This window comes from Carettochelys insculpta, chromosome 23 (genome assembly GCF_033958435.1).
Source record: "Carettochelys insculpta isolate YL-2023 chromosome 23, ASM3395843v1, whole genome shotgun sequence".
Classification (NCBI taxonomy): domain Eukaryota; kingdom Metazoa; phylum Chordata; order Testudines; family Carettochelyidae; genus Carettochelys; species Carettochelys insculpta.
In genome coordinates, this window is record NC_134159.1 from 2,203,015 (window position 1) to 2,228,428 (window position 25,414).

General features: G+C 43.8%; 1 protein-coding gene across 2 annotated transcripts in view; it reads right to left on the bottom strand.

The window, feature by feature from the left end:
- Nucleotides 1-1,070: 1,070 nt before the first annotated feature.
- ZMYND12 (zinc finger MYND-type containing 12) overlaps nt 1,071-25,414 on the bottom strand; it is a 33,723-nt gene continuing 9,379 nt past the window's right edge. Inside the window, exons 2-7 of one of the 2 annotated variants that reach the window (XM_074975719.1) lie at nt 25,232-25,373; nt 22,356-22,527; nt 20,543-20,712; nt 16,918-17,040; nt 14,045-14,165; nt 1,071-1,172 (exon numbers count right to left, since the gene is read on the bottom strand). In XM_074975719.1, coding sequence (XP_074831820.1) covers nt 1,165-1,172; nt 14,045-14,165; nt 16,918-17,040; nt 20,543-20,712; nt 22,356-22,527; nt 25,232-25,373 — 736 coding nt within the window. In that variant the 3' untranslated portion in view covers nt 1,071-1,164. Of the gene's footprint in view, nt 1,173-13,228; nt 13,297-14,044; nt 14,166-16,917; nt 17,041-20,542; nt 20,713-22,355; nt 22,528-25,231; nt 25,374-25,414 lie in introns of those variants that run through there. The other variant, XM_074975718.1, reaches the window with a different exon arrangement.

Sequence of the window (25,414 nt, forward strand, 5' to 3'; positions counted from 1 at the left end):
CCAAAACTCTCTCCTGGAGCTTGGATCCATCACCCACTCCTGCCCTATAACCTCCTGCTCCAGGCTCAGCCTGGAGCCCTGTCGGGGTCCTCCCCACCCTACACTCCGAGTGCAGAAAGTGAGGCCCCCACAGAGATTTAAAGAAAAACACCTGGCCTGTAACCAGACTTCACTTTGAAACTTCCCAAGGTCACAGATTCCTGGGCTCTGGGCAGGTAGGCTGCCACCACTGAGTCAGAAAACAACCCCCTGACTTCCCCAAGAAGGCAAACTCGGACGTCCTCCTGTGGGGGCACCCCAAGATCTTCACTCTTCCTCAGGAGAGAGAGCTTAGCCAAAGAGCTGTAATTTGGTAGTTAGCTTCTGGCCGAAGACACACACACACAGGCCTTTTCACAGACGAGCCCTTCACAGGCAATTGCAAAAAACAGTGATTTATTCACAAAACGAGAGAAAAAGAAATCATGGGTTGCACTCAGAGAAAGTATTTCCCTGGGAATCAGCTTAAAAGTTAAAGGGGAAAAACATCAAGTTAAAAACAGTAACACAAAAGAGAAAAACAACGGTCAATAACGAAAACAAGGTAACTAGCTGAAAGTCCATCCAAATTTAAAGTAACCAGAAAACCTGAATGCATCTAACTATATATTTCCCTGGTACTTCACACTTCTATGGCTGATTCTGTGACAGTCAGGGTACTGTCTTTCAATTACCTGGGAGCCATCTCCCTCTCCAGGTCTTTCTCTTTGGGTCCCCAGAGACAAAAGCCCTGGGAACTGCAATTGTTCACAGTTTAAACAGGATTATTTCACTCCGGTTAGCTCACCTGGTGGTGGTGGCGGCGGGGGGAGGAGGGGGAGAGACAGAGACTTTATCACCATCACTGTAAAATTAAATCAGGCACAATATAGCAATAAATTGAAACAGACCGTGCAATTTTAATAAAAGCAAACAAACATACAGAGAATGTTTCCATTCAGGAGATAGCAGGCAAAGTATGAAACTCACCATGCAATTGGGTTGAAAAGATAAAGAGGTGAAAAAACTGGACCCTATTTTGTGTAGGGAGATTTGGATTTAATCAATTTTAATAGACGAAGAATAGCTTCTGATGCCTCTTGGTTTGACAATTGTTGGGTTATTAGAAAAGCTTTCAGCCCAAGTTCATGTGCCTGAAACAACATTAAAACAAAATAATTGCCATGAAACAGTTACAGTCTCTTCTCACCAGGGTATAACAAATAGACAAACAGGATCACAAGACTTGCCATACTGGCTCTTCTGGTCCCTTACCCAGTTCAGAGAGCAGCCAGCACAAGTTTCTTTGGAGAAAAGTGTAAGAAATGGCCCTAGTGGGCGACTACTGCATAACATGCCCCTACAATCATAACAAAAAAGCCGTCCAGTAGCACTTTAAAGACTAACAAAATAATTTATTAGGTGATGAGCTTTCGTGGGACAGACCCACTTCTTCAGATCAGAGCCAGACCAGAAGAGACTCAAATGATCTGATACTAGAGGCCCAACTTAAATGTATACCCCAAATAAAAAAACACAGTAAGAGACCTAACAAAGAACCACCATGGCGAAACAGCCATGTTAAAAAGGCAGTGAGAGAGAAAAGGGCAGCTTTTAAAAAGTGGAAGTCAAATCCTAGTGAGGAAAATAGAAAGGAACATAAACACTCCCAAATTAAGTGTCATAGGCTACGTCTACACGTGAAGCCTACATCGAAGTAGCTTATTTCGATGTAGCAACATCGAAATAGGCTATTTCGATGAATAACGTCTACACGTCCTCCAGGGCTGGCAACGTCGATGTTCAACTTCGACGTTGCACAGCACCACATCGAAATAGGTGCTGCGAGGAAACATCTACACGCCAAAGTAGCACACATCGAAATAAGGGTGCCAGGCACAGCTGCAGACACAGTCACAGGGCGGACTCAACAGCAAGCCGCTCCCTTAAAGGGCCCCTCCCAGACATAGTTGCACTAAACAACACAAGATCCACAGAGCCGACAACTGGTTGCAGACCCTGTGCCTGCAGCATGGATCCCCAGCTGCAGCAGCAGCAGCAGCCAGAAGCCCTGGGCTAAGGGCTGCTGCCCACGGTGACCATAGAGCCCCGCAGGGGCTGGAGAGAGAGCGTCTCTCAACCCCTCAGCTGATGGCTTCCATGGCGGACCCCGCTATTTCGAAGTTGCGGGACGCGCAATGACTACACGGTCCCTACTTCGACGTTGAACGTCGAAGTAGGGCACTATCCCCATCTCCTGATGAGGATAGCGACTTCGACGTCTCGCCGCCTAATGTCGAAGTTAACTTCGAAAGAGCGTGTGTAGCCGTGACGGGCGCTATTTCAAAGTTAGTGCCGCTACTTCGAAGTAGCGTGCACGTGTAGACACGGCTATAATGTAGTAAGAAAAGCCAAAAAAGATTTTGAGGAACAGCTAGCCAAAAATTCAAAAAACGATAGTAAAATGTTTTTTAAATACATTAGAAGCAGGAAGCCCGCTAAAAAAGCAGTGGGGCCCTTGGACGATAAAGATATAAAAGGAGCGATCAAGGAAGACAGTGCCATTGCGGAGCGATTAAATGATTTCTTTGCTTCAGTCTTCACGGCTGAGGATGTTACAGAGGTTCCTAAATCTGAGCCAGCCTTTTTAGGTGACAAATCTGAGGAACTCTCTCAGATTGAAGTGACATTAGAGGAGGTTTTGGAGTTAATTGATAAGCTGAATAGTAACAAGTCTCCAGGACCAGACGGTATTCACCCAAGGGTTCTGAAAGAATTCAAATGTGAAATTGCGGAGTTATTAACAGTGGTTTGTAACCTATCCTTTAAATCCACTTTGGTACCAAATGACTGGAAGACGGCCAATATAACGCCAATATTTAAAAAAGGCTCTAGAGGAGACCCTGGCAATTATAGACCGATAAGTTTAACATCAGTACCAGGCAAATTAGTAGAAACACTAGTAAAGAATAAAATTGCAAGGCACGTAGAAGAGCACGAATTGTTGGGCAAAAGTCAGCATGGCTTCTGCAGAGGGAAGTCGTGTCTAACTAATCTACTAGAATTCTTTGAAGGGGTTAATAAACATGCGGACAAGGGGCACCCAGTGGACATAATATACCTAGATTTCCAGAAAGCCTTTGACACGGTCCCACACCAAAGGCTTTTATGTAAATTAGGCGGTCATGGGATAGGAGGAAAGATCCTTTCATGGATCGGGAATTGGTTAAAAGACAGAAAACAAAGGGTTGGAATAAATGGTAAATTTTCACAATGGAGGAGGGTAACTAGTGGTGATCCCCAGGGGTCAGTCCTGGGACCGATCCTGTTCAACTTGTTCATCAATGATCTAGAAAATGAGGTAAGCAGTGAGGTGGCAAAGTTTGCAGATGACACCAAGTTGTTCAGGACAGTCAAAACCAAAACAGATTGTGAAGAACTACAAAAAGATCTCAGCAAACTGAGTGACTGGGCAGCAAAATGGCAAATGAAATTTAATGTGGGTAAGTGTAAGGTAATGCATGTTGGAAAAAATAACCCAAATCACACGTACTACATGATGGGGTCAAATTTAGCTACGACAGATCAGGAAAGGGATCTTGGAGTTATAGTGGATAGTTCTCTGAAGACATCCACGCAGTGTGCAGCGGCAGTTAGTAAAGCAAATAGGATGTTAAGAATTATTAAAAAAGGGATCGATAATAAGACAAAAGATATCATACTTCCCCTATATAAAACTACGGTATGCCCACATCTTGAGTACTGCGTGCAGATGTGGTCTCCTCACCTCAAAAAAGATATATTGGCATTAGAAAAGGTTCAGAAAAGGCGACTAAGATGATTAGGGGCTTGGAACGGGTCCCATATGGGGAGAGGCTACAGAGACTGGGACTTTTCAGTTTGGAAAAGAGGCGATTGAGGGGCGATATGATAGAGGTATATAAAATCATGAATGGTGTGGAGAAAGTGAATATAGAAAAATTATTTACCTTTTCCCATAATACAAGAACTAGGGGACACCAAATGAAATTGATGCGTAGTAGGTTCAAAACTAATAAAAGGAAATTTTTCTTCACACAGCGCACAGTCAACCTGTGGAACTCCTTGCCCGAGGAGGCTGTGAAGGCCAGGACTCTATTAGGGTTTAAAAAAGAGCTTGATAAATTTTTGCAGGTTAGGTCCATAAATGGCTATTAGCCAGGGGTAAAGTATGGTGCCCTAGCCTTCAGAACAAGGGCAGGAGATGGATGGCAAGAGATAAATCACTTGATCATTGTCTTCTGTTCTCCTTCTCTGGGGCACCTGGCATTGGCCACCGTCGGCAGATGGGATGCTGGGCTGGATGGACCTTTGGTCTGACCCGGTATGGCCATTCTTATGTTCTTATGTTCTTTAAAGTGCTACTGGACTGCTTTTTTGTTTTGGTAGTATGTAGACTAGCATGGCTATCTCTCTGTTACTATGCCCATACAAGTTTCTTCTGACTCCTGTCAGTTAATGGATGGCTTATGCCAGAGGGAGGGAACTTCTTTTGGGTGAAGGGGTCACGGACCCTCAGAAAAGTCAGTTGGGGGCCACACAGAAGGGAGGGGATGTGCTAAATCAAACCATCAGGGCTCTACACTTGGCCCTGACACTCCTTATTCTTGCTAGGGGTAAGGGAGGTCAATTGGAGAGTTTATCCCATCAACCTCCCTCTGTGTGGATGGCCAGAAAAATCAATCGAGGATACATCAATTCCAGCGATGCAATCGTCTAGTGTAGGCCTGGCCTCAGCTACTACACAGGTGAGTAACCGTCTCTTCCTCCAGGAGTGTCCGTGTGGGTGCTCCCCTTTAGGTGACTAAAGAGGGGAGGGGCTTCAGAGTTGCTTAGTGCACAATGGATAACACCAGTTGGCTGAACTGAGTATCAGCAGCTGACTGTGTCTCCAGTGTGTAGTGTTTTGTGAAGGTATGGCCTGATGCCCAGGTAGCTGCTTTACAAAAGTTAAGGCTATGGACATTGAATCATAGAATCCTATGGCTGGAAGGGACCTTATGAGGTCATCTAGTCCAGCCCCCTGGATAAAGTATCCTTAAGAAAGGCCACTGATGTGGACATACCTATGATAAAGAGCAGGCGCAGAGCTGCAGAAGGTTGCCAATCACTTTTCTGGTAACTTGGACACAACCAGAAATCCATTTGGGAAGTTGTCGTTTGGAAATGGTTTGCTCCCATGATGGAGATGAAGAGTCTGGAGGATGTACTGAATGGTCTCATTCTGTCTACATAGAATAATGCAAGGGCTCTATGAACATCCAATATATGAAGGGACTTCCCTCTTGCTAGCGTTTGGCTTAGAGAAGAATACAGGTAAGTAAATTGGCTGACTGAGGAAGAAGAATGAGACCAGCTTGGGTATGAATTTTGTGTGGGTGAACAATTACTTAGTCCTTGAGGATTGTGGTGTTAAGGTGGGTTTACCTTCAAGGCACCCAGTTCTCCTACCCTTCTTGCTGACATGATCTTCACTAAAAAGGTAACTTTCTTAGAAAAGCATGAGAGAGAGCAGGTAGCTACTGGTTCAAAGGGTTTGCTCATGTGGGTACAGAGGATTAGGTTTAGGTTGGCAAAGGGTCTCTGATCATAGGCTAAGTGTTCTGTATGTTCTTAAGAAAGCATTTAGTGAGGTGATGGGCAAATACAGAAAACCCATCTACAATGGAGTGGAAAATGGCAATGGCAAATAAATGCTCTCAGAGTGAGCTCAAGGAGAGGCTTGATTTCATCAGCACCAGCACGTACTCCAGTGTTGTGACAAAACAAAACAGCAGTCATGTAGCACTTTAAAGATGAACAAAATGATTTATTAGTTGATGAGCTTTCGTGGAACAGACCCACTTCTTCAGTTCTATAGAATTTCCAGTCCAGACACGGTTACGTAGCACAGAGGTCCAAAAAAATTGCAATAAAAGCTGACAAACCAAATACATAGAACTAAAGGAGCGGGGTGAGAGATGGGGGAAGTTAAGTGTCTTGCCTGAGATACTTAGGAACATCAAAGGAAGGGAAGCAGTCTTTGTAATGCGTGGGATAATTGCTGTCGTTGTTCATACCAAGTGTTAATGTGTTAAATTTGAGTATGAACCCCAGTTCAGAAACCTCCTGATGTAATCTGCTGTTAAAGTCTCTTTGTTATAGGATGCATATTCTTGGGCCTTTAACAGAATGGCCCACTCCACTGAAATGGTCACAGAGCAGCTTATGTGTATTGAGATTCCTAATGTCTGCTCTATGTCCATTCATTCTTTGGCAAAGTGTTTGCCCAGTTTGTTCAATGTACATTGTAGAAAGGCATTGCTGGCACATGATGGCATATATAATATTTGTCAAAATACAGGAGAATGTGCCCCAATCTTGTACTTAACATGGTTAGGTCCAGTGATGGTATCCCCAGAATAAATATGTGGACAAAGTTGGCAATGGGGTTTGTTGTAAGGAAAAGTTCCAGGATTAGTATTACTGTGGTGTAGCCTGGGATTGCTAGTGAGAATCCTTCATAGGTTAGGAGGTTGTCTATAGGAGAGAACAGGCCTGTCAACTAACATGGCTACCTCTATTTTACTATCCAGTATTGTGAGTAATGAAGATGGTTGTGGAGGAACTTGCTTATTGTGGCACCATATGTGTTGTCACATGAACAGATCTTTATACTGGGTCTGGAATCACTTTTAAAGTCCAGTGTGGCTATTGGCCCCAAATATTGTGGTAGGTGGGCCATGTGAGGTGTCCAAGAAAAGTAAACGATGCCCTGAATCTATGTACGCCACTTATATGTCTGTATCATGTATGTAGGTAAAGTTATAGATTTTAGCTATGTAGCTGTGTTAGAAAATGTTTCTGTACTAAGCTTCACAACAGGAGATGTGAACTCAGCCCCAGGCAGGGCATTGGGTTGAACAATAGGGTGGAAGCCAGGTGCTCAGACACTGAATCCACATTCCAGATGCTTGGGACACGTCAGTGGATGAAGCCCAAGGGTCAAGTGACCTGGGCTGAAATAAAGGAAAAGGTCCATCTCAGAAATTTGAGACTGTCTTCTGAGAGTCATCCAATGGCAATTTGCCACAACAGCCGTCCTGAGTCAGGTAGGGGAGCACCCTCAAAGGACTAAGAGAAGAAAAAGGGACAACACAAGAGACAACAACAGGAAGGGAGCCATGCTATGGACTTAGCAGTGTCCATCTTGGATCCTTTGTCTTTTGGTCTCCACGGGTCCATATGCCAGCATGTGGACCCCAGTGGGCTGGACCTTCAATGCCTTGATAAGTGAATCTATGTGGCCTGAAATGAACTTTCAGAGGCTTTTAAGAATCAGCAAATAACATCACTGGCCTGCACCAGTAGTTATGGCTGATGTATGTAAAGTTTTGCTTTAACAATTCTTCTCTCTAACCCCGTTCTTTCTTTTTTATTAATAAATCTTTAGGTATTAGATCTAAAGAATTGGTGAGCATGTTGCTTGGGTAAGATCCAAGTATATATTGACCGTAACACGCTACTTTTTTAACCATAATGTTGGGCAGTGCTATGTCAAACATCTGAAAAGTCTCTGTTCTTGTATCCCAAGAAAAGGCAAACAGGAGTACACAATTTACATTCTCTATTTGTTATTTTGCATAACTCTACCATCTGATTGGTATCCTCTCGAACTGAACATTCCCAGTTGTTTCTGTCTTGGTTCATAAGAGAGGCTTATTCATCTCTGATCTTTTTCAAAGTGTGCTATCTGAACTCTGACCTCTTGTTTGTTAACATTCTGATATAGTTCCTGAATAAGAGGATTATATACTACTACCGCAACAGGACCTCATCCAACACACAAACCTTCTTAGTAATAACAAGAAGTCCTGTGGCACCTGATAGATTAACAGATATTTTGGAGTATAAGCTTTCGTGGGCAAAGACTGATGAAGCTGACAAAGCAGGTCTTTGCCAATGAAAGCTTATGCTCCAAAATATCTGTTAGTCTATCAGGTGCCACAGGACTTCTTGTTGTTTTTGAAGATACAGACTAACTTGGCTACCTGGTACTTCTCAGTAATATACTTCAGCCTCCCACAAAGGCCAAGATTATCACAAGTGATTGCTAATTTTGAAAGCCCAACTTCAGCCAAATTAAAGGGGTTGGATTTTCAGGTGAGCAGTGTTTGGTACTTTCCAAAAATACATCCCCTTCAAAATATGGATCTCCCAAAATAGAGGAACCCCAATCAACACTAGACACATTTCAAAATATGAGCCCCATGCTCTTAAAAACACTAATACAAATTCAAAATGAGACTGACTGACTTCAGCAGACTGAGTTCACATTTACACCTTGATAACTGCAAAAAAGTGTGGTGGGGGACCCAAATCAAGCTGTCATATGTATGCTGAATAATGAAAGGTGGCATGCAATCATGCAATTAGGACTCTATTGTAATGCACATGCACAAAGGCACCGATTCTAAGCTGTATAAGGAATATTAACTTGCTGTTGCCTGACTTTGCTTTGTAACTTTAACATTAACATAGTATTTGACAATTTTATTCCTTATGTGTTTTTAAAAAAATAAACAGCGGCATGTGGCTGTATTTGCTGGAAAGCAGTAGAATACTGTTTTCCATGAATGAGGCATTCACCAAGGCATAGGCTCCTGCATTTATGTTTTTTTATGAATCAAAAATATAGTGGTTTAACTAAAAACAAACCCAATTATCCCTAGGTCAAACTTGCCTTTGGTAAATCCAAGATCAAGTAATGAAGCATCGCCAGAGCATGTGCAACACTGGCAGTTTTAGCAGGTTGTTGCTTTGGTGCCTGTTCTCTGATATCTAATATTGCATTCAGTACTTGACTTGCTTCAGCTTGCTGGGCTTCATCTACAATGAGAACAAAACATTTAAGATGGATAGAACACAAGACGGAACACTAAAACAATGCCTAACGTGGAGGTGTGAACATCACGAGAGGAGAAACTGCTTTTGTAATTGGCCAACCACTCCCAGTCTCTGTTCAATCCTTGGTTGATGGTGTCAAATTTGCAAATGAATTGCAGCTCTGCAGTTTCTCTTTGGAGTCTGTTTTTGAAGGTTTGTTGTTTTTTTTTGTTGCAGGATGTCTACTTTTAAATCTGTTCCTGAATGTCCAGGGAGACTGAAGAGTTCTCCTACAGCACGGTTTCCCAAACCGGCGGGGGGGGTGCCCCCTGAGGGGAGGGGTGTGAAGAAATTCCAGGGAGGGGTGCAAAGCGACCCAGCTCCCACCATCATTCCTCCCACCCAAAGAAAGATCTGGCTTGTGCTTCTGGCTCTCAGCCCCTGCCATTTTACGTGGATGACCCAGAGAGCTGGCGAAGGCCCACGTGCAAAGGTCTGTGAGTGTGGGTTGTGGGGGAGGATGGGGTTAGATGGGGGGCAAGGGGTGCTTGGTTTGGGCAAGGGGGATGGGGAAGGGGGTAAGAGTGGGAAGCTAGTGGTGCCTGGCTCTGTGGGAGGGTAGGGCCTTGGGCAGGTGGCTTGCAGGGCTTGGGTGGCTGGCCAACTTGCAGGATTCATGGGGCTTGGGCAGCTGGCCCCGGCATCGTAGGGCTCAGGCGGCTTGGGCTGGTGGGTGGGTGGGTGGCTCTGGTAGTGCAGAGCTCAGGCTGGCAGGTGAGTGACTGGCCCAGGCAGTGTGGGGTTTGGGTGGGCGGCTTGGGTAGCTGTCCTGCAGCTGAGGTGGGCAGCTGGTGGGGCAGCTTGGGCAGCTGGCACAGGGCTCAGGCAGCTGGCCAGCTGGGGCTGCACCAGGCACCCGCAAGGGGCCAAGGAAAACTATCTGTGCTTATTTTTAATTTTAAATAACATTTTTATATCAAGTTTTTGTGCTTATTTTAAATTACAAATTTAATTTTTTGTTAAAGGGGGAGTTGGATGATGGTAAAGAAGAGGTGGCGGGGGCATGAATGTTTCTCAAAAATCAGAAGAGGGCGTGATGCCAAAAAGTTTGGGAACCACTGTCCTACAGGTTTTTGTATGTTACCATTCCTGATATCTGATTTGTGTCCATTTATTCTTTTATGTACAGACTGTCCAGTTTGGCCAATGTATATTGCAGACGGGCATTGCTGGCACATGATAGCATATATTATATCATATATGTACAGTGGAATGAGCCCCTGATGGCGTAGTTGATGTGGTTAGGTCCTATGATGTTGGTATGTGAGCAGAGTTGGCACCGAGGTTTGTTGCAGGGATTGGTTCCTGGTTTAGAGTTTCTGTTGTGTGATCTATAGTTGCTGGTGAGAATTTGTTTCAAGTTGGCAGGCTGTCTGTAGGCAAGGACTGGCCTGCCTCCCAAAGTCTATGAGAGTGAGGGATCATTGTCCAGGATGGGTTGTAGGTCACTGATGAGGGGCTGGAGAGGTTTTAGCTGGGGACTGTATGTGATGGCCAGTGGTGTTCTGTTGTTTTCCTTGGGCCTGTCTTGTAGCAGGTGGCTTCTGGGTACATGTCTGGGTCTGTCAATCTGTTTCTTCACTTCCTTAGGCGGTTATTATGGTTTCAGGAAAGCTTGGTAAAGCTCTTGTAGTTGTTTGTCTCTCTCTGAGGGACTGGAGCAAATGTGGTTGTACCTTAGTGCTTGTATACAATGGATTGTGTGGTATGCCCTGGATGGAAGCTGGACGCATGTAGGTAAGCACAGCAGCCTGTGGGTTTCTGGTATAGGGTGGTGTTTATGTGACCGTCACTTATTTGCACAGTAGTGTCCAGGAAGTGGATCTGTTGTGGGACTGGTCCAGGCTGAGGTTGATAGTGGAGTGGAAATGGTTGAAATCATGGTGGAACTCATCAAGAGCCTCCTTCCCATAGGTCCAGGTGGTGAAGATGTCATCAATGTAGCGCAAATAGAGGAGAGGCACTAGGGAATGAGAGCTAAGGAAGTGTTGTTCCAGGTCAGCCATAAAAATGTTGGCGTATTGTGGGGCCATGCAGGTGCCCATAGTGGTTCCACTGATTTGAAGGTGTAGATTGTCCTCAAATCTGAAATAATTGTGGGTGAGGACAAAGTCACAAAACTCTGCCACCATTTGTGCCTTGGACTCATCCAGGATAATGTTCCTTACAGCCTGAAGTCATGTGGGATATTTGCGTAAAGGGCCTCTACATCCATGGTAGCCAGAATGGTGTTTTCAGGAAAGTCACCAATGAATTGTAGTCTCCTAAGGAAGTCGGTGGTATCTCAAAGAAAGCTGGGAGTGCGCATATTCAGACAATCCTGTAGTGAGAGTGCCAATGCCTAAGATGGTGGGGTGTCCAGGATTTCCAGGTTTATGGATCTTGGGTAGTAGACAGAATAAACCTGGTTGAGGTTCTAGTGGTGGGTCCACGTAGATTTGTTTCTGTGTTTCTGTAGGGAGGGTCTTGAGCAGATGATGTAGTTTCTTTGTGTACTCCTCAGTGGGATCATAGGATAGTGGCTTGTAGAATGTGGTATTGGAGAGTTGTCTGGCAACCTCCTTTTCGTAGTCTGTCCTATTCATGATGACAACAGCACCTCCTTTGTCAGCCTCTTGGATGATAACATCAGAGTTGTTTCTGAGGCTGTCGATGGCGTTGCCTTCTGCACGGCTGAGGTGATGGGGTAAGCAATGCCGCTTTTCCACAATTTCTTCCTGTGCACATCAGCAGAAGCACTCTATGGCTACGTCTACACTAGACAAAAACTTCGAAATGGCCATGCAAATGGCCATTTCGAAGTTTACTTATGAAGCGCTGAAATACATATTCAGCACCTCATTAGCATGCGGGCAGCCACGGCACTTCGAAATTGAGGCGGCTCGCTGCCGCGCAGCTCATCCAGTCGGGGCTCCTTTTCGAAAGGACCCTGGCTACTTCGAAGTCCCCTTATTTCCATCTGCTCATAGGAATAAGAGGACTTCGAAGTAGCTGGGGTCCTTTCGAAAAGGAGCCCCGTCTGGAGGGGCCGCACGGCGGTGAGCCGCATCAATTTCGAAGTGCTGCGGCCGCCCGCATGCTAATGAGGCGCTGAATATGTATTTCAGCGCTTCATTAGTAAACTGCGAAATGGCCATTTGCATGGCCATTTCGAAGTTTTTGGCTAGTGTAGACACGGCCTATAGGTCCAGTCTGTCATTTCAACCTTCGGGGGCAGTCCATGAAGAATTCTCCTTCTTGTACTGTAGGTGGGAGGGTATCTGTGGGTCAGTGCGCTGTTCAGTGTCATATTGGAAGTATTCCTTGAGTTGGAGATGGCAAAAGCAGGCTTCCAGATCCCCACAGAAGTGTATCAAGTTTGTGAAGGTGGTGGGCCAAAAAGAAAGTCCCCGAGATAACCTGGCACAAGAGTCAGCTCTTTCTGTGTAGTTGGATAGACTGACAATATTGCTGGGTGCGTTAGGGGTACCACTATTGTGGCCCCATGTGGCAAGTAGGAATTCAGATAGTTTACAGTCCTTTTTCTTCTGTAGAGAAGAGAAATGTGCATTGTAAATCTCCTGTCTTGTTTTAGTAAAGTCCAGCCATGTGGTGGTTTGTGTGGAAGGTTGTCTTTTTATGAAAGTCTCCAGATTTGAGAGCAGCCTGGCTTCTGGCTCCCCTCAACTTATGGGAACTGGAGAACTGACCAATACCAGTCTGGTCAGTTTCCTGGCTCCCACAGTGAGGTGGGGAGCTGGGAAACTGACCAGCACATCACTGGGAGAGCCAGGGAGAAGCCACGTCACTGAGACTGCTGAGGGAGCCAGGTGGGCAGACAGCCACAGAGCGTCTTCGAGCTGCACTTAAATCGTGCTCATGCAAGTTAAGTGCAACTTGAACTTGCACAGTTTGGGGGTTTACTGTACATACTTTTTGGTCTTAGCTATTGATAAGTCGTAACTATAAAGGCTGAAAAGGAGGGGAGGTAAAATGGATCCTTCTGGGAATCTGTTACAGAGATGCCTTAGACAACTGAATGTTTCCAGCTTGCAAGATGAAGCTCCAGTCTGTTATGTCCACAATGAACCACACCATGACTTACAGGGAACAGTCTGCAACGTAGCAGTCCCACATGCCAGAGATTGTCACATGCAGCTGACAGATCGATTATAATCACACCAACTTTTCTGAAAGCACCTTTGACATCTTGTAAGGCAAATGACTTGATTTTGGGTACATCATCCTGGTCTGAAACTAACCTGAACAAAGGGTAATTGTGGTTTGAGAATCTTGCTGATGTGTATCAGAATCAGTCTCTTTCCAAGCTTGTATCTAACACAGAGGAAAGAGAGGGTCAATAGGACTAAAGATCTTTGAGTGCTTTTCTTCATTTCAGAATGACCATGACCTTTGCTCTGGGACAGACATTTGGGGTGCAGTTGTTCTGGAAAGCATCAGTTGAAGAACTAAAGCAGCTAACTTTTGGCTTTCGAACCTGGGTGAAGTAGGAACTTGATATGGATATAAATTATAATCCAGGCCTGGAACCTTTCCAGCAACTAGCTGGAATACAACAGCATCTGCAGTGACTGAAAACTCAGGGTATGTCTATACTTACTGCAGCTTCGATGTGCCACAATTGATCAGCTGGATTTCAATTTTTGCTGTGTCAGCGAAGATATGGCAAAATCGATCTTTCCGGACTTGGCCACCGACCCTGAAACTCCATGCTACTGCGTGGAGTACGGGACGTCAGCACAAGCTCAAAGAGCCCTGATCTACACCAAGTTTGATGTTTCAAAGTTGCCGCAGGGGAAAATTATCCTAATGAAGTGCTGCATATTCACCGCAGCACTTCATTAGTAATCTCCCATGGCCCTGATTACTATGCCCCCTCCGAAGTTGGGGGAAAGTTTAGACAAGCCTCAAGAGACCCCAGTTTGTTGGTCTATGGAAATGTCAGACTCCTAAGAATCATACAAAAATAAACAATGGAAAGGACTACAAAATATTCTATAGATCCTTCCTGTCAAACTATTCTGTGTTATATGAATAATGACAGTATGAAAATTAGACTTACTCAGAGGTTCTTCACTGATTTCCGCTTCTTCAGCCAATACATTAATCTCTGCTGGAGACGTGAGAGTTTGTGATTGAACTTGAATCAGTCTACTGAAATGTGTATGCCAGATATCAGTTACCTGTTGAGAAAGAAAGAGAATTAACGTACAAAATTATTATACTCTTCTTAAATAGTGCGTGTTTTGTCCTTTCTTTTTGCTCATTTTCCATTTCATTGCCCAATGCAGTCTTAAATGATTCAAATGACTGAGCAATCATCTTCCTTCTGATGTGATTATTCCATGGCCTACTACTTCTCACAATTATGAACTTTTTTCCCCAAGGTTCAGCCAAAAATTTGCGCAGTTCCACTCTGTTACTCCTCAGCCCATCCTCTCTGGCCAAATGCTCATTAGGCCCATATTCCCTGCTGTGGGACTGTTTAACTACAATGAAAATTTATTTGTAACAAAATGGGTTTTATAGTAGGGTTTGGCTAAACTCTACAGACAAGTGGGGAACAAGCTAAGGGTTTTAGTGAGTAATTGGTATGTCTCACTCTAAACAGATGTGGCTTACCAGTTATGGTTAACTGGTGGAGATTAGAGCAGCGCCCCCCTTTGCTCTGGGCAGGGGGCTGCTCCAGCCCCATGGGGCCTGCTGTGCGCAGGGATGCTCTAGCGCAGTTGGAGCAGCCCTCATCTGAGGTGGGCCTGAGAGAACTGCGGACAGAGGCTCTCCAGCCCAGCTGGAGCAGTCCTGGTCCGTAGCAGCCCCTGAATTACTGCTGACAGGAATGGCCCCCCTGGCTGCTCCCCTCCTTTAATTGAGATTTAAAGAGGATTTTACATCCCTGGAACAGTGTTAACTCCATGTTTAAAAAATATTTGAGGTTAGGTTATCTCAAGAATATATTTTAAAAACAGGATTAACATTATTTAGCCTTATAAACAGGTCGCATTGTTAGCAATCATCTTTGCTTTTACTATCTGTACCATATTGAAAGCCATTTTTAAAGACCGTTCTAAAGTCAGTGAAGACTGGAGCACCCTAATTATCCTCGTCCTTGATGTTTATTATACAGCTCTCAAAAATTCACTAAGAAGCCGTCATCATTTCCTAATCAGCTGGGGGTTAGTTAGCACTGCAGCTGCATTCCTGGAAGGTCCAGTCATAGACAGCATCTGTCACCCAAGTTACCAGTACAACCCTCCGTGCTGCTCTAAAGCTCACACTATAAAATGTCTCCACTAAGTTTCATTTTTGTTGTTTAATAAAGTAGGTTATCGTATGGAACAACATGTGGGATGTGATCAGGCCTGCCAATGAGGTGGGTTGGGGGAGCAAAGGGGACAGTTGCCCCGGGGCCTGACCTTTCACAGAAGCCAGGAGCTAAAGTTGCCACTGCTGCCAAAGTAGCAGCAGCAGTGGCTGGAGCTCTGGGCCTTTTGAGCTGCTGTAGCAGTGCAATTCCAGCTGCAAGTGGCTGGGAGGGAGTGGTGGAGGGGGCACCCAGTTCCGCAATCCGGGCAGAATCAAGGGCCAAATACCCTATGTCCCATCTTTTCTGGGGCATGGAACCGGGACCCCGCTCCCATCTTGCTCTGGGGCCCGTGGCAGCTCCCAGTAGTGCTGGATAGGATTCAGGGATCACAACAGCACAGTGTTTCAATGTAAGATATACTGACTAAACACATTAAACTGTATCTTTCAAATGTATTTAAATTATTATAAGAGTGAATAACTTTACTCCTTACAAAAAATGACAGCAAATTCCAATATAAAAATTTAAAGGCCAATATTTACATATTTTTAACACGCTTTATAAAAATGGATCTTTCTCTATCCTGGTTATAACTCAGAGAAGTATTTGATGTAGCAGCTTTACTTTCATGCTAAACTAATAGGCTACGTCTACACGTGAAGCCTACTTCGAAGTAGCCTATTTCGATGTGGAGACATCGAAATAGGCTATTTCGATGAATAACGTCTACACATCCTCCAGGGCTGGCAACGTCGATGTTCAACATCGACGCTGCACAGCACCACATCGAAATAGGCGCAGCGAGGGAACGTCTACACGCCACAGTAGCACACATCGAAATAAGGGTGCCACGCACAGCTGCAGACAGGGTCACAGGGCGGACTCAACAGCAAGCCGCTCCCTTAAAGGGCTCCTCCCAGACACAGTTGCACTAAACAGCACAAGATACACAGAGCCGACAACGAGTTGCAGACCCTGTGCATGCAGCATGAATCCCCTGCTGCAGCAGCAGCAGCCAGAAGCCCTGGGCTAAGGGCTGCTGCACACGGTGACCATAGAGCCCTGCATGGGCTGGAGAGGCAGCGTCTCTCAACCCCCCAGCTGATGGCCGCCATGGAGGACCCCACAATTTCGATGCTGCGGGACGCGCAACGACTACACGGTCCCTACTTCGACGTTGAACGTCGAAGTAGGGCGCTATTCCCATCCCCTCATGGGGTTAGCGGCTTCGACGTCTCGCCGCCTAACGTCAATGTTAACATCGAAATAGCGCCCAACACGTGTAGCCGTGACGGGCGCTATTTCGAAGTTCGTGCCGCTACTTCGAAGTAGCGTGCACGTGTAGACACAGCTCTATTCTCTTTTAAATTTTACACCCTGACCCCACAGAGCACTGGAGCATGTATATATCTTTAGCAATTGAGCAACCCCTTTACATGCAGTATGACAACATAACACAGGCAAAGTTAAATGCATATTTAAGTGTCTGTGGGATCAGGGTCTAAAGTGGCACTTTCACACATGGCCCAGGGGTATTATAACATTAAAGGAGATCAATTACATGCAAACACTGAGAATAACCTTGAAAGAACTTGTAAATATCAGATCCATTTACTGACGCTACTAACCTCGGTGTATAATGAGTCTGCAATGTCCATTTTGTTCTGCCGAAAGAACACATTAGCCATGTGGAAATAACCTCCAGATGTGCTGATGTCATGCGTTCCAAATGCACAACTAGCAAAGTAAATCTGAAATGTGTATAAAAATGCAACCCTATAAACTTTATAATCTCATCAAAATGAATTTGGGGAATAGATTTAGTTATTTAAAAATTAGCAATATCTTACGTATTTATTCTAATTCCAAGCTTACATTAGCTGCAAAATTAATTATATTTAATTCCAAGTTCAAAATGTTGCCCCCAAACCAGCAGATTCTTTCTCTATCTCAGAGAGGAGGCCGTGCTAGTCTGTAGCTTCGAGAACAACAACAAAGTCTTGCGGCACCTTATAGACAGATATTTTGGAGCGTAAGCTTTCGTGGGCAAACTGATGAAGCTGGTCTTTGCCCACGAAAGCTTATTCTCTAAAATATCTGCTAGTCTCTAAGGTACCACAAGACTTTTTCTCTCTCTCTTTTTTCTTCCTCCCCACAAAGGACTGGAAACCTTGCTTATATCCATAGCTATGACTACTCTTAGTGCAGCGGCACAGAGAGATGGCAAAGTTGGTTCCTGAGCATCCCTGAACAGGGGCTGAATGAGACATTACCACAGCATGCTGCACTCTAGCTATCTGCTGTTTGGCTCTCAAGGAACTCTAACTGGATGACAAGGATTAGACCAGCCCACAGGCAGCCTGAGTGTGCACCATGGACTAGACCTACTCTTTCCAGGCCTCAGGCTGGGAGGCCTAATGGAAACTGTATAAAGCAGACTTTTTCTCATTACGCTTACAGATCAAATATACATGGCTACAGTTTATAATTGCCAGGATCTGATTATAGTCACCTCACACCTTCATTTACATCTGTGCAAAGTGGGTGTGAAATGCTATCAAATCAGGATGGTAATGGACCAGTATAAAAGACAACGCTGCATACACACAATGTGATACAGTGTTAAATCTGAATCAATATCCTTGAAATTAATAAGAATGCAACTGTTGGATGGAAAGAAAGGTTCTTTAGTAACTATAGTTACTAATGATAACCCAGGCAGAGCAGTGGCCATTAGGGTCATGTGCATTTTCCCATGCAGTACCGAATGTTTGGACTGTTACCTTATTTCCATTAAAGACCACATACCTCATAGCACTGGAAGGTCCCTCATTGAGTCCAGTCCCCTGCCCTCTTGGAAGACCAAGTACCATCCCTGGCAGATTTTTTTTCCCTTAAACTATTTGCCCCAGGCCCCTAAACAGCCTCCTCAAGGACTTAATTCACAACCCTGGCAAAACAAAACAGCAGAAGTGTAGCACTTTAAACACTAACAAAACGATTTATTCAGTGATGAGCTTTCGTGGGACAGACCCACTTCATCAGATCAATCTCATTTCCAGTACAGACTGACATTAATAAGTACATTTTAGTGCTCTGTACTTATAAATGTCAGTCTGTATTGGAAATGAGATTGATCTGATGAAGTCGGTCTGTCTCACAAAGCTCCTCACCTTGGGCCCAACGGGTAGTGGTCAATGGCTCAATATCTGGATGGTGGTCTGTTTCAAGCGGAGTGCCGCAAGGCTCAGTTCTGCGGCTGGTGTTATTCAACATCTTTATTAATGACCTGGATGAGGGACTGGGTTGCACCCTCAGCAAGTTTGCGGATGACACAAAACTAGGGGGAAAGGTAGATTTGTTGGAGGGTAGAGAGAGAATCCAGAGGGACCTGGATAAATTGGAGGACTGGGCCAAAAGAAATCTGATGCGGTTCAATAAGGAGAAGTGTAGAGTCCTGCACCTGAGGCGGAAGAATCCCAAACATTGTTACAGGCTGGGGACCGACTGGCTCAGCAGCAGTACGATGGAAACGGACCTAGGGGTTATGGTGGATGAAAGGCTGGATATGAATAAACAGTGTGCCCTTATAGCCAAGAAGGCTAATGGCATACTGGGGTGCATTAGGAGGAGCATTTCAAGGAGATCTTGAGAAGTAGTTATTCCTCTTTATTCGGCACTGGTGAGGCCACATCTGGAATATTGTGTCCAGTTTTGGGCCTCCCAGTATAAAAAGGATGTAGATTTGCTGGAGCAGGTTCAGCGAAGGGCAATAAAAATGATTAAGGGTCTGGAGCACAATACCTATGAGGATAGGCTGAGGGATTTGGGCTTGTTCAGTTTACAGAAGAGAAGACTTAAAGGTGATTTAATAGCAGCCTTCAACTTCCTGAAGGGGAGCTCTAAAAAGGAGGGTGAGAAACTGTTCTCAGTGGTGTCAGATGGCAGGACAAGGAATGATGGTCTGAAGTTGAAGAGGGAAAGGTGTAGGTTAGATATTAGGAAAAACTACTTCACCAGGCAGGTGATGAAGCATTGGAATGCGTTGCCGAGAGAGGTGGTGGATTCTCCATCCCTTGAGGTTTTTAAGGCCCGGCTGGAGAGGGTCCTGGCTGGGATGACTTAGTGGGGGTTGATCCTGCTTGAAAAGCAGGGGGCTGGACTAGATGACCTCCTTAGGTCCCTTCTAGTCCTGTGATTCTGAGATTCTGTGAAGGAAATCGTTCTGTTAGTCTTTAAAGTGCTACATTTCTGCTGTTTTGTTTTGTTGGAGTAGAGACTTACATGGCTACCTCTCTGCTACTACTCACAACCCTGGGTTTACAAGGGTAATGCTCAAACCACTGAGCTATCCTTCACCCTTACACTCATATGTATTTTATTAAATGCCACTATTGGATTAAAAGCAAAAAGGGGAACTAGCTTTCAAGCACACACCTACACACACACACCCTCCTGCACTCTCACCCTTACACAGGTGAACTCTTACATGTGAAGAGTTGCATAGGGACAGCAGAGGAAGCCAAAGCATAACAGGTCCAGTTTGTCTGGCTGCAGTCATGAATCTGGGGCGATGAGCTGATTGTATGACTCCTTTGTCTGCCTGCTCTCTTGTCAGTGTAATACTCAGGAGCAGTCAGGACCATCCATCCCTGGGCCTCCTTCTGCCTCCCCCACCAGCCAAGACTAACTCATGTAGAACGGTAATGTCAAGAAGAATCCTCCTTCTAGCTTTGTATCCATCTTTTTATGTTTCAGTCCATAGCTCTTGTCCTGTGCCTCTGCCCCAGGACCCTGTATGACCGTGAGTCACCACCACTGACTATTACGTAAGCAGTTATTTAAATAGGTGCAATAAATAGTATAACACTTATCTAACAAAAACAATCAAAAATAAGATAGCAGAAAGTATAAAATGGACTATTATTTGCTTAATGATAAGCAACTATACAGGACTGCAACAGAAATGTGTATCTCAACGAAACAGAATGGCTGATAAGTATTATTTAATAATACTATAAAAACCATAGGGAATACGCTGTGCACAGAAATAAAGGTAAATACAGAACAGCACTTTGGATAAGAACTGACATGTCTGTATCTGTCTAGAACATTTTTGAAGGTGATTCTTAGCATAGTGTCTAAAAGCTGTACTAGAATCTGTGTGTCTGTTAGGGTTTCCTAACAATTTCAGCATTAACTGAAAACAGTTACTTGGAATTTTTTTCTAATTCTGTATTTCACTCTACCTACATCATTAGCCAGGTGGTATAAAGATTCTTCAAAATTTCCTTTTGCAGCATAGAGGAGACCCAGGTTACGATGCAATTTAGACTGAATGCCATTATTGCAATCAGAAGTTTTGAGGACAATCCACTGAGTTTGTGAGAGGTATTCCTCTGCTTGGGTAAGACGGCCAAGACCTGAAATGATATTTTGAGAAAAAAAAGAGAACAAACGTCGGCAATTTTTTGTAAAGTTTCAAGAATATATCTCTTTGTGTCATTCCAACAGTTGGGCTAGGAAATGTAGTTTGCAAGAATGTCACTTTCCAAATGGGCCTGACTTCACACTCCTGTCTCCTGACTGGACTCTCCTTACACCAGGGGTGGGCAATAATTTTTGATGAGGGGGTAGGGCACACCAAGATTTTGCTAAGTGGTCAAAGGTGGCACTTTTCTATGAAGTTAGTACAGGCTCTGGGACAGAACTTTGGTACAGAAGGGAGCTAGAGGTAAAAGCCTGGGTGCAAGATAGGGACTTTGGGTGAAGGAGCGGGTTGTGATCGAAGGTAGGATATTGGGCTACAGTATTCAGAAGGGGGTATTGTTGCAGGAAAGAATTCTGGCCTGGGGTAGTGGTGGAGGAGCAGGTGCAGAGTCTGGGATGGAGGCTCTGGCTGGAACCTTTACCAAAGCAGCACCTGAGCAGCAGCACGCTCAGGCAGGATTCTCTGCCTGCTAGCAGACCCAGCCCACCAGCTGCTCTGTGCTGGGGGTGAGGCCTTTGTGCACTGTCCTCAAGCCCAGCAAAGTATCTGAGTGCCTATTGGCTGGAAACCAGCCAACGGAAGCTGAAGAGCCATACTGCACTGCCTCTAATCTGCCCCCAGCAAAATCTCTCAGTTCCCATTGGCTGGTTTCATGAACTGCCTCTGCACCCCAGGAAAAAAAATCTCAGCTCCTATTTGCAGGAAACTGGCCAATGGGAGCTGATTTTGCTGGGGTGAGGGGCAGCACCCAAATTCTACCCCCCCTGCAGCCACTGGGGTGGTCCATGGGCCTGATTAAAAGGTCTGACAGGCTGTATCCAATTGTGGGCTGTATTTTGCCCATACCTGCCTTTGATTAAGAATTAAGGGTTTGATTTTCACAAGTGACAAGTACCCAGTACTCTAAATGAGCCTAATGAGAACAATATGGGTTCTCAATATGTGTGAGAACTGAAGACCATAATGTCCAAAGGGCAGTAGATCAGCCTATCAGGAAGTCTTCCAACCTCTCATTTTTTAATTATCTGATGCACTGGGAAGTTTCCATAATATCACTTTTATGTGTGCCTCAGTTTCTCATATATTTTGCATAGTACCTGGCAGCAGGAGGAAAACTGTTGGCTCTTCAGACATAGGCATGAAATATCATCTGAATAAGTCATTAAAAAGGATTGACTGAGGCCAACACCGTATCAGAGGAGTATGGAAGAAGACAATTACCAGAATAGTGACACTTACCAAAGAGTGACAGAAAGGGAGATGGATTTCCCCACCTCTCTGCAGGAAGCTCACTGAAATGCATTGATACCTAAAGATTATACAAGTCTTTCTCAGGAGTCTATCTCAGCCGGACTCACTGAACAGAGCTCACAGTGTGAAGCAGGAGTGCTGGGCCTCAGAGGTTCAGTATTAGGAGACTGTGCGTCCACATGGCCTACCCTTAAGGGGTCTGGCATACTTGAAGGGGTGACTGTTCCAAACCTGGGGATGTAGCACTGAAACTGGGGATCTGTGACATACCAACACTATGGTTTTAGATGTACCAGTGATGATATTTGCTTCAGCAGAACTTACCGATGCTAGCCTCAGCTAAAATGAGATAAGCAGGAACTAATTCCATAGAATCTGGGCCATAGATATTAATGCCGAAACGCAGAGAATGTAAAGCTGCTGGAATTGCTTCTTCATGTTTTCCTTCAAACACAAACCTCTGGGCTACCTTGTGAGTAAGGTCAACTAAATGTTTCTGCAGGCAAAAAATTAACAATGGAATGGAACTGAGCAAAGGATGAATGCTCATTTCTAAAATGAAACTACTGTAGCAATGTATACAATTAGAAACATCATCTACATTTACAACTAATTGCTACATTAACTGTTACCATTGGGAAACCCTGTTGTGTGTTGAGTTAAACCCAATGAAACTGACAGGTGTGAACTCACCATTCAATTATCATTAGTGAAATATAACACCCCCCTCTTAGACAAAAGGTGTGTGTGGACCTGCTCAGGAGTTTCTGTCTGAGCATTGTTTTGGAATGTGTACATGCATGAAAAGCGAGATCACACACAAACTGAGAACTGACAAATGGGAGAGGCAAGAAAGCCAAGCATGAGCCTGTAGACAGTGAATCTCAGAAAAGCTAGAGAGCACATTTTTGTGTCTGGTTACAGAGGTTTGGGGCAACCAGCTGTGCTCCATTTGTTCTTTATTTTTTCTGGGGTCAGAGGGTCTACACCTATAATATATGGAGGGCTCATGTACACTAGCCCCCTCCTTCTAAGGGGCATGTAAACAAGCCCAATCAGTGAATAGCAATGAGGTGCTGCACTGCATATGCAGCACCTCATTAGCATAATTCTCACCAAGCGAACTTTGAAGATGCTAACTTTGAAGCGCCGGCAAGCAGTCTAGTTGCGGGCACTTTGAAATACCTGCCCAACTTTGAAGTTCCCTTACTCCCAAAACTTAAGCCCTTGCCTAAGTGCTTTCAAGCAGTTTCAAATTTTTCCCAGGAGGGAAGTCAAGAGCAAGCAGAATTTTTACTTGTCCTTCTCTATTTTGCTTGTCATTTCTTAAGAATGAGGATAGGAAATGGTATCACTCCTGGAAAAAAAAAATACTTTAGTTTTGTAACAAGCCTCAAAGACCAAGATGAAAATTAGAGAAATGTAATTTAAAAACTATAACTCCTGTATAGGTTCTTCCTATGGTGAAGTCCAAACCCTGGCTCCAAGTCAGATCTGATCTGTCTCTTCTTTCTTGAAAATAGCAGAACCTCACTGTAGGCCAGCCAGACAAGGAAGGTGTCAGAGAATGTGTCTAAGCTTTTTGTAAAGCATCCAGCACAATTCTGATTGCTATAAGAGCAATAAACAATAAATTCTTTCAAAGGTTGCGTAATGGGGATGTGAAGTCAATTTAGAAAAAAGCTAGGACTAAGTTATGATGAATATGCAAATTCATGTGATCATTGCATCCAATAATATGAATTATATCTTTGCTGTACTGCATATTTTATAAAAAGTCTGGTTAAGTTCATTCCAGACACAGCCATGGATTACTGGACAAGCAGATTAACTGTGTAGAGAATCTTGTTATTACTTCATTCACCATGCCTGTCTTCTCCATGACATTTCAATGCTTTGATGGCATTAAGTACACAACACACAACCTAGAGGTTAGTTTTTAGTCATAAACTAAACTTGAAAACTCACATTTAGATAAAAGTCAGGACTACCTTTTCCCTAAAAAAAGTATATATATATAAAATTACTGTCTTTTAGACACATATTTTATCACAGTGACCCCTGCCCTCATATGACCTCTAGGATGTTCTATTGTAATGCATTTTATCTGGTGTTATCTTTCAAAACCACAGGCAGCTAGCAGCTTGAGGGGAACACAAAAACACGTTTGAAGCTACCTTCTGTACACCATATCAGTAAGTGCACTTTAAGTAATCACTTCAATCACAGAAAAGCTACATTGTGTGGTAACAGAGAAAAAGCCCTGCTAGTCTATATATTATCAAAACAAAACAGCAGTAAAGTAGCACTTTAAAGACTAACAAAGTAATTTATTAGGTGAGCTTTCTTGGGACAGACCCACTTCTTCTTCTATGGCTCTGGTCTGAAGAAGTGGGTCTGTCCCATGAAAGCTCACCTAATAAATTATTTTGTTAAAGTGCTACTTTACTGCTTTTTTGTTTTTACATTGTGTGGGTTTAGTTCACAATACCTATCAGAGTATCTAACTGTTCTGTCTTCTTATGCTAACACAGGTCAGGAAAACCGGAACTGTTGACCATTCTGAGATACAGGTGGGGATTTTCAGGTGCCCAATTCTCATTAAAATCAATAGTAGTTAGGCACTTAACTATTTTAAGAGGCTTTGAAAATATCAGTCAATCATAATTTTGAAAAGGAAGTACTTTTTCCTACTGAGGACCCATACTCTTTAGAACAGTCCTCTCTGGACACTATAAAGGGCTATGGTTAATAACCTAGATGCTAGTAACTGGCACATTCAGAATAATAAATATTGAGATAGGATGCGATAAGATGAGGCAACATTCACAATAATAAATATTGAGTTACAGTATCCAGCACACTGACATTTATTGTGATGGCATTGTTTTATTGTTTTTATATTATTTTTGAGTTCTTCTATAATCTTAATATTTTGTGGTTTGATTGAAAGGCAGGTGGAGGCCTCTTTTCTTTTGATCTAATTGGTCACTTTATGTTATATTTATATTATATTATAATTTTTGTTACTAAATTTTCTGAAAGCATCCAAATACCTCAGTTATAACAAAATTAAACAACACCCCACCACCTAACTAAACTTCAGGAAGATGTTTTCCATACCTTAATACACACGTAGATAGGAGAAAAATTCTAATTATTTTCAGAGATTTTGCTTATTTTCTATATCTTTTACATACCTGCCTGTACAGAAGCTGTTCCATGCCATGCTTTCTTTCTTTTTCAGAATTGAAAAATGGTAATGATGTACGTATTGGAATCAACAACTGGCATATTTTCTCATGGATGCTAACCCAGTCTGCTTTTTGGTGACCTACATCACTGGTAAAATAAAGAGGAAAAATGGTTTTTTAAAAGCTGTT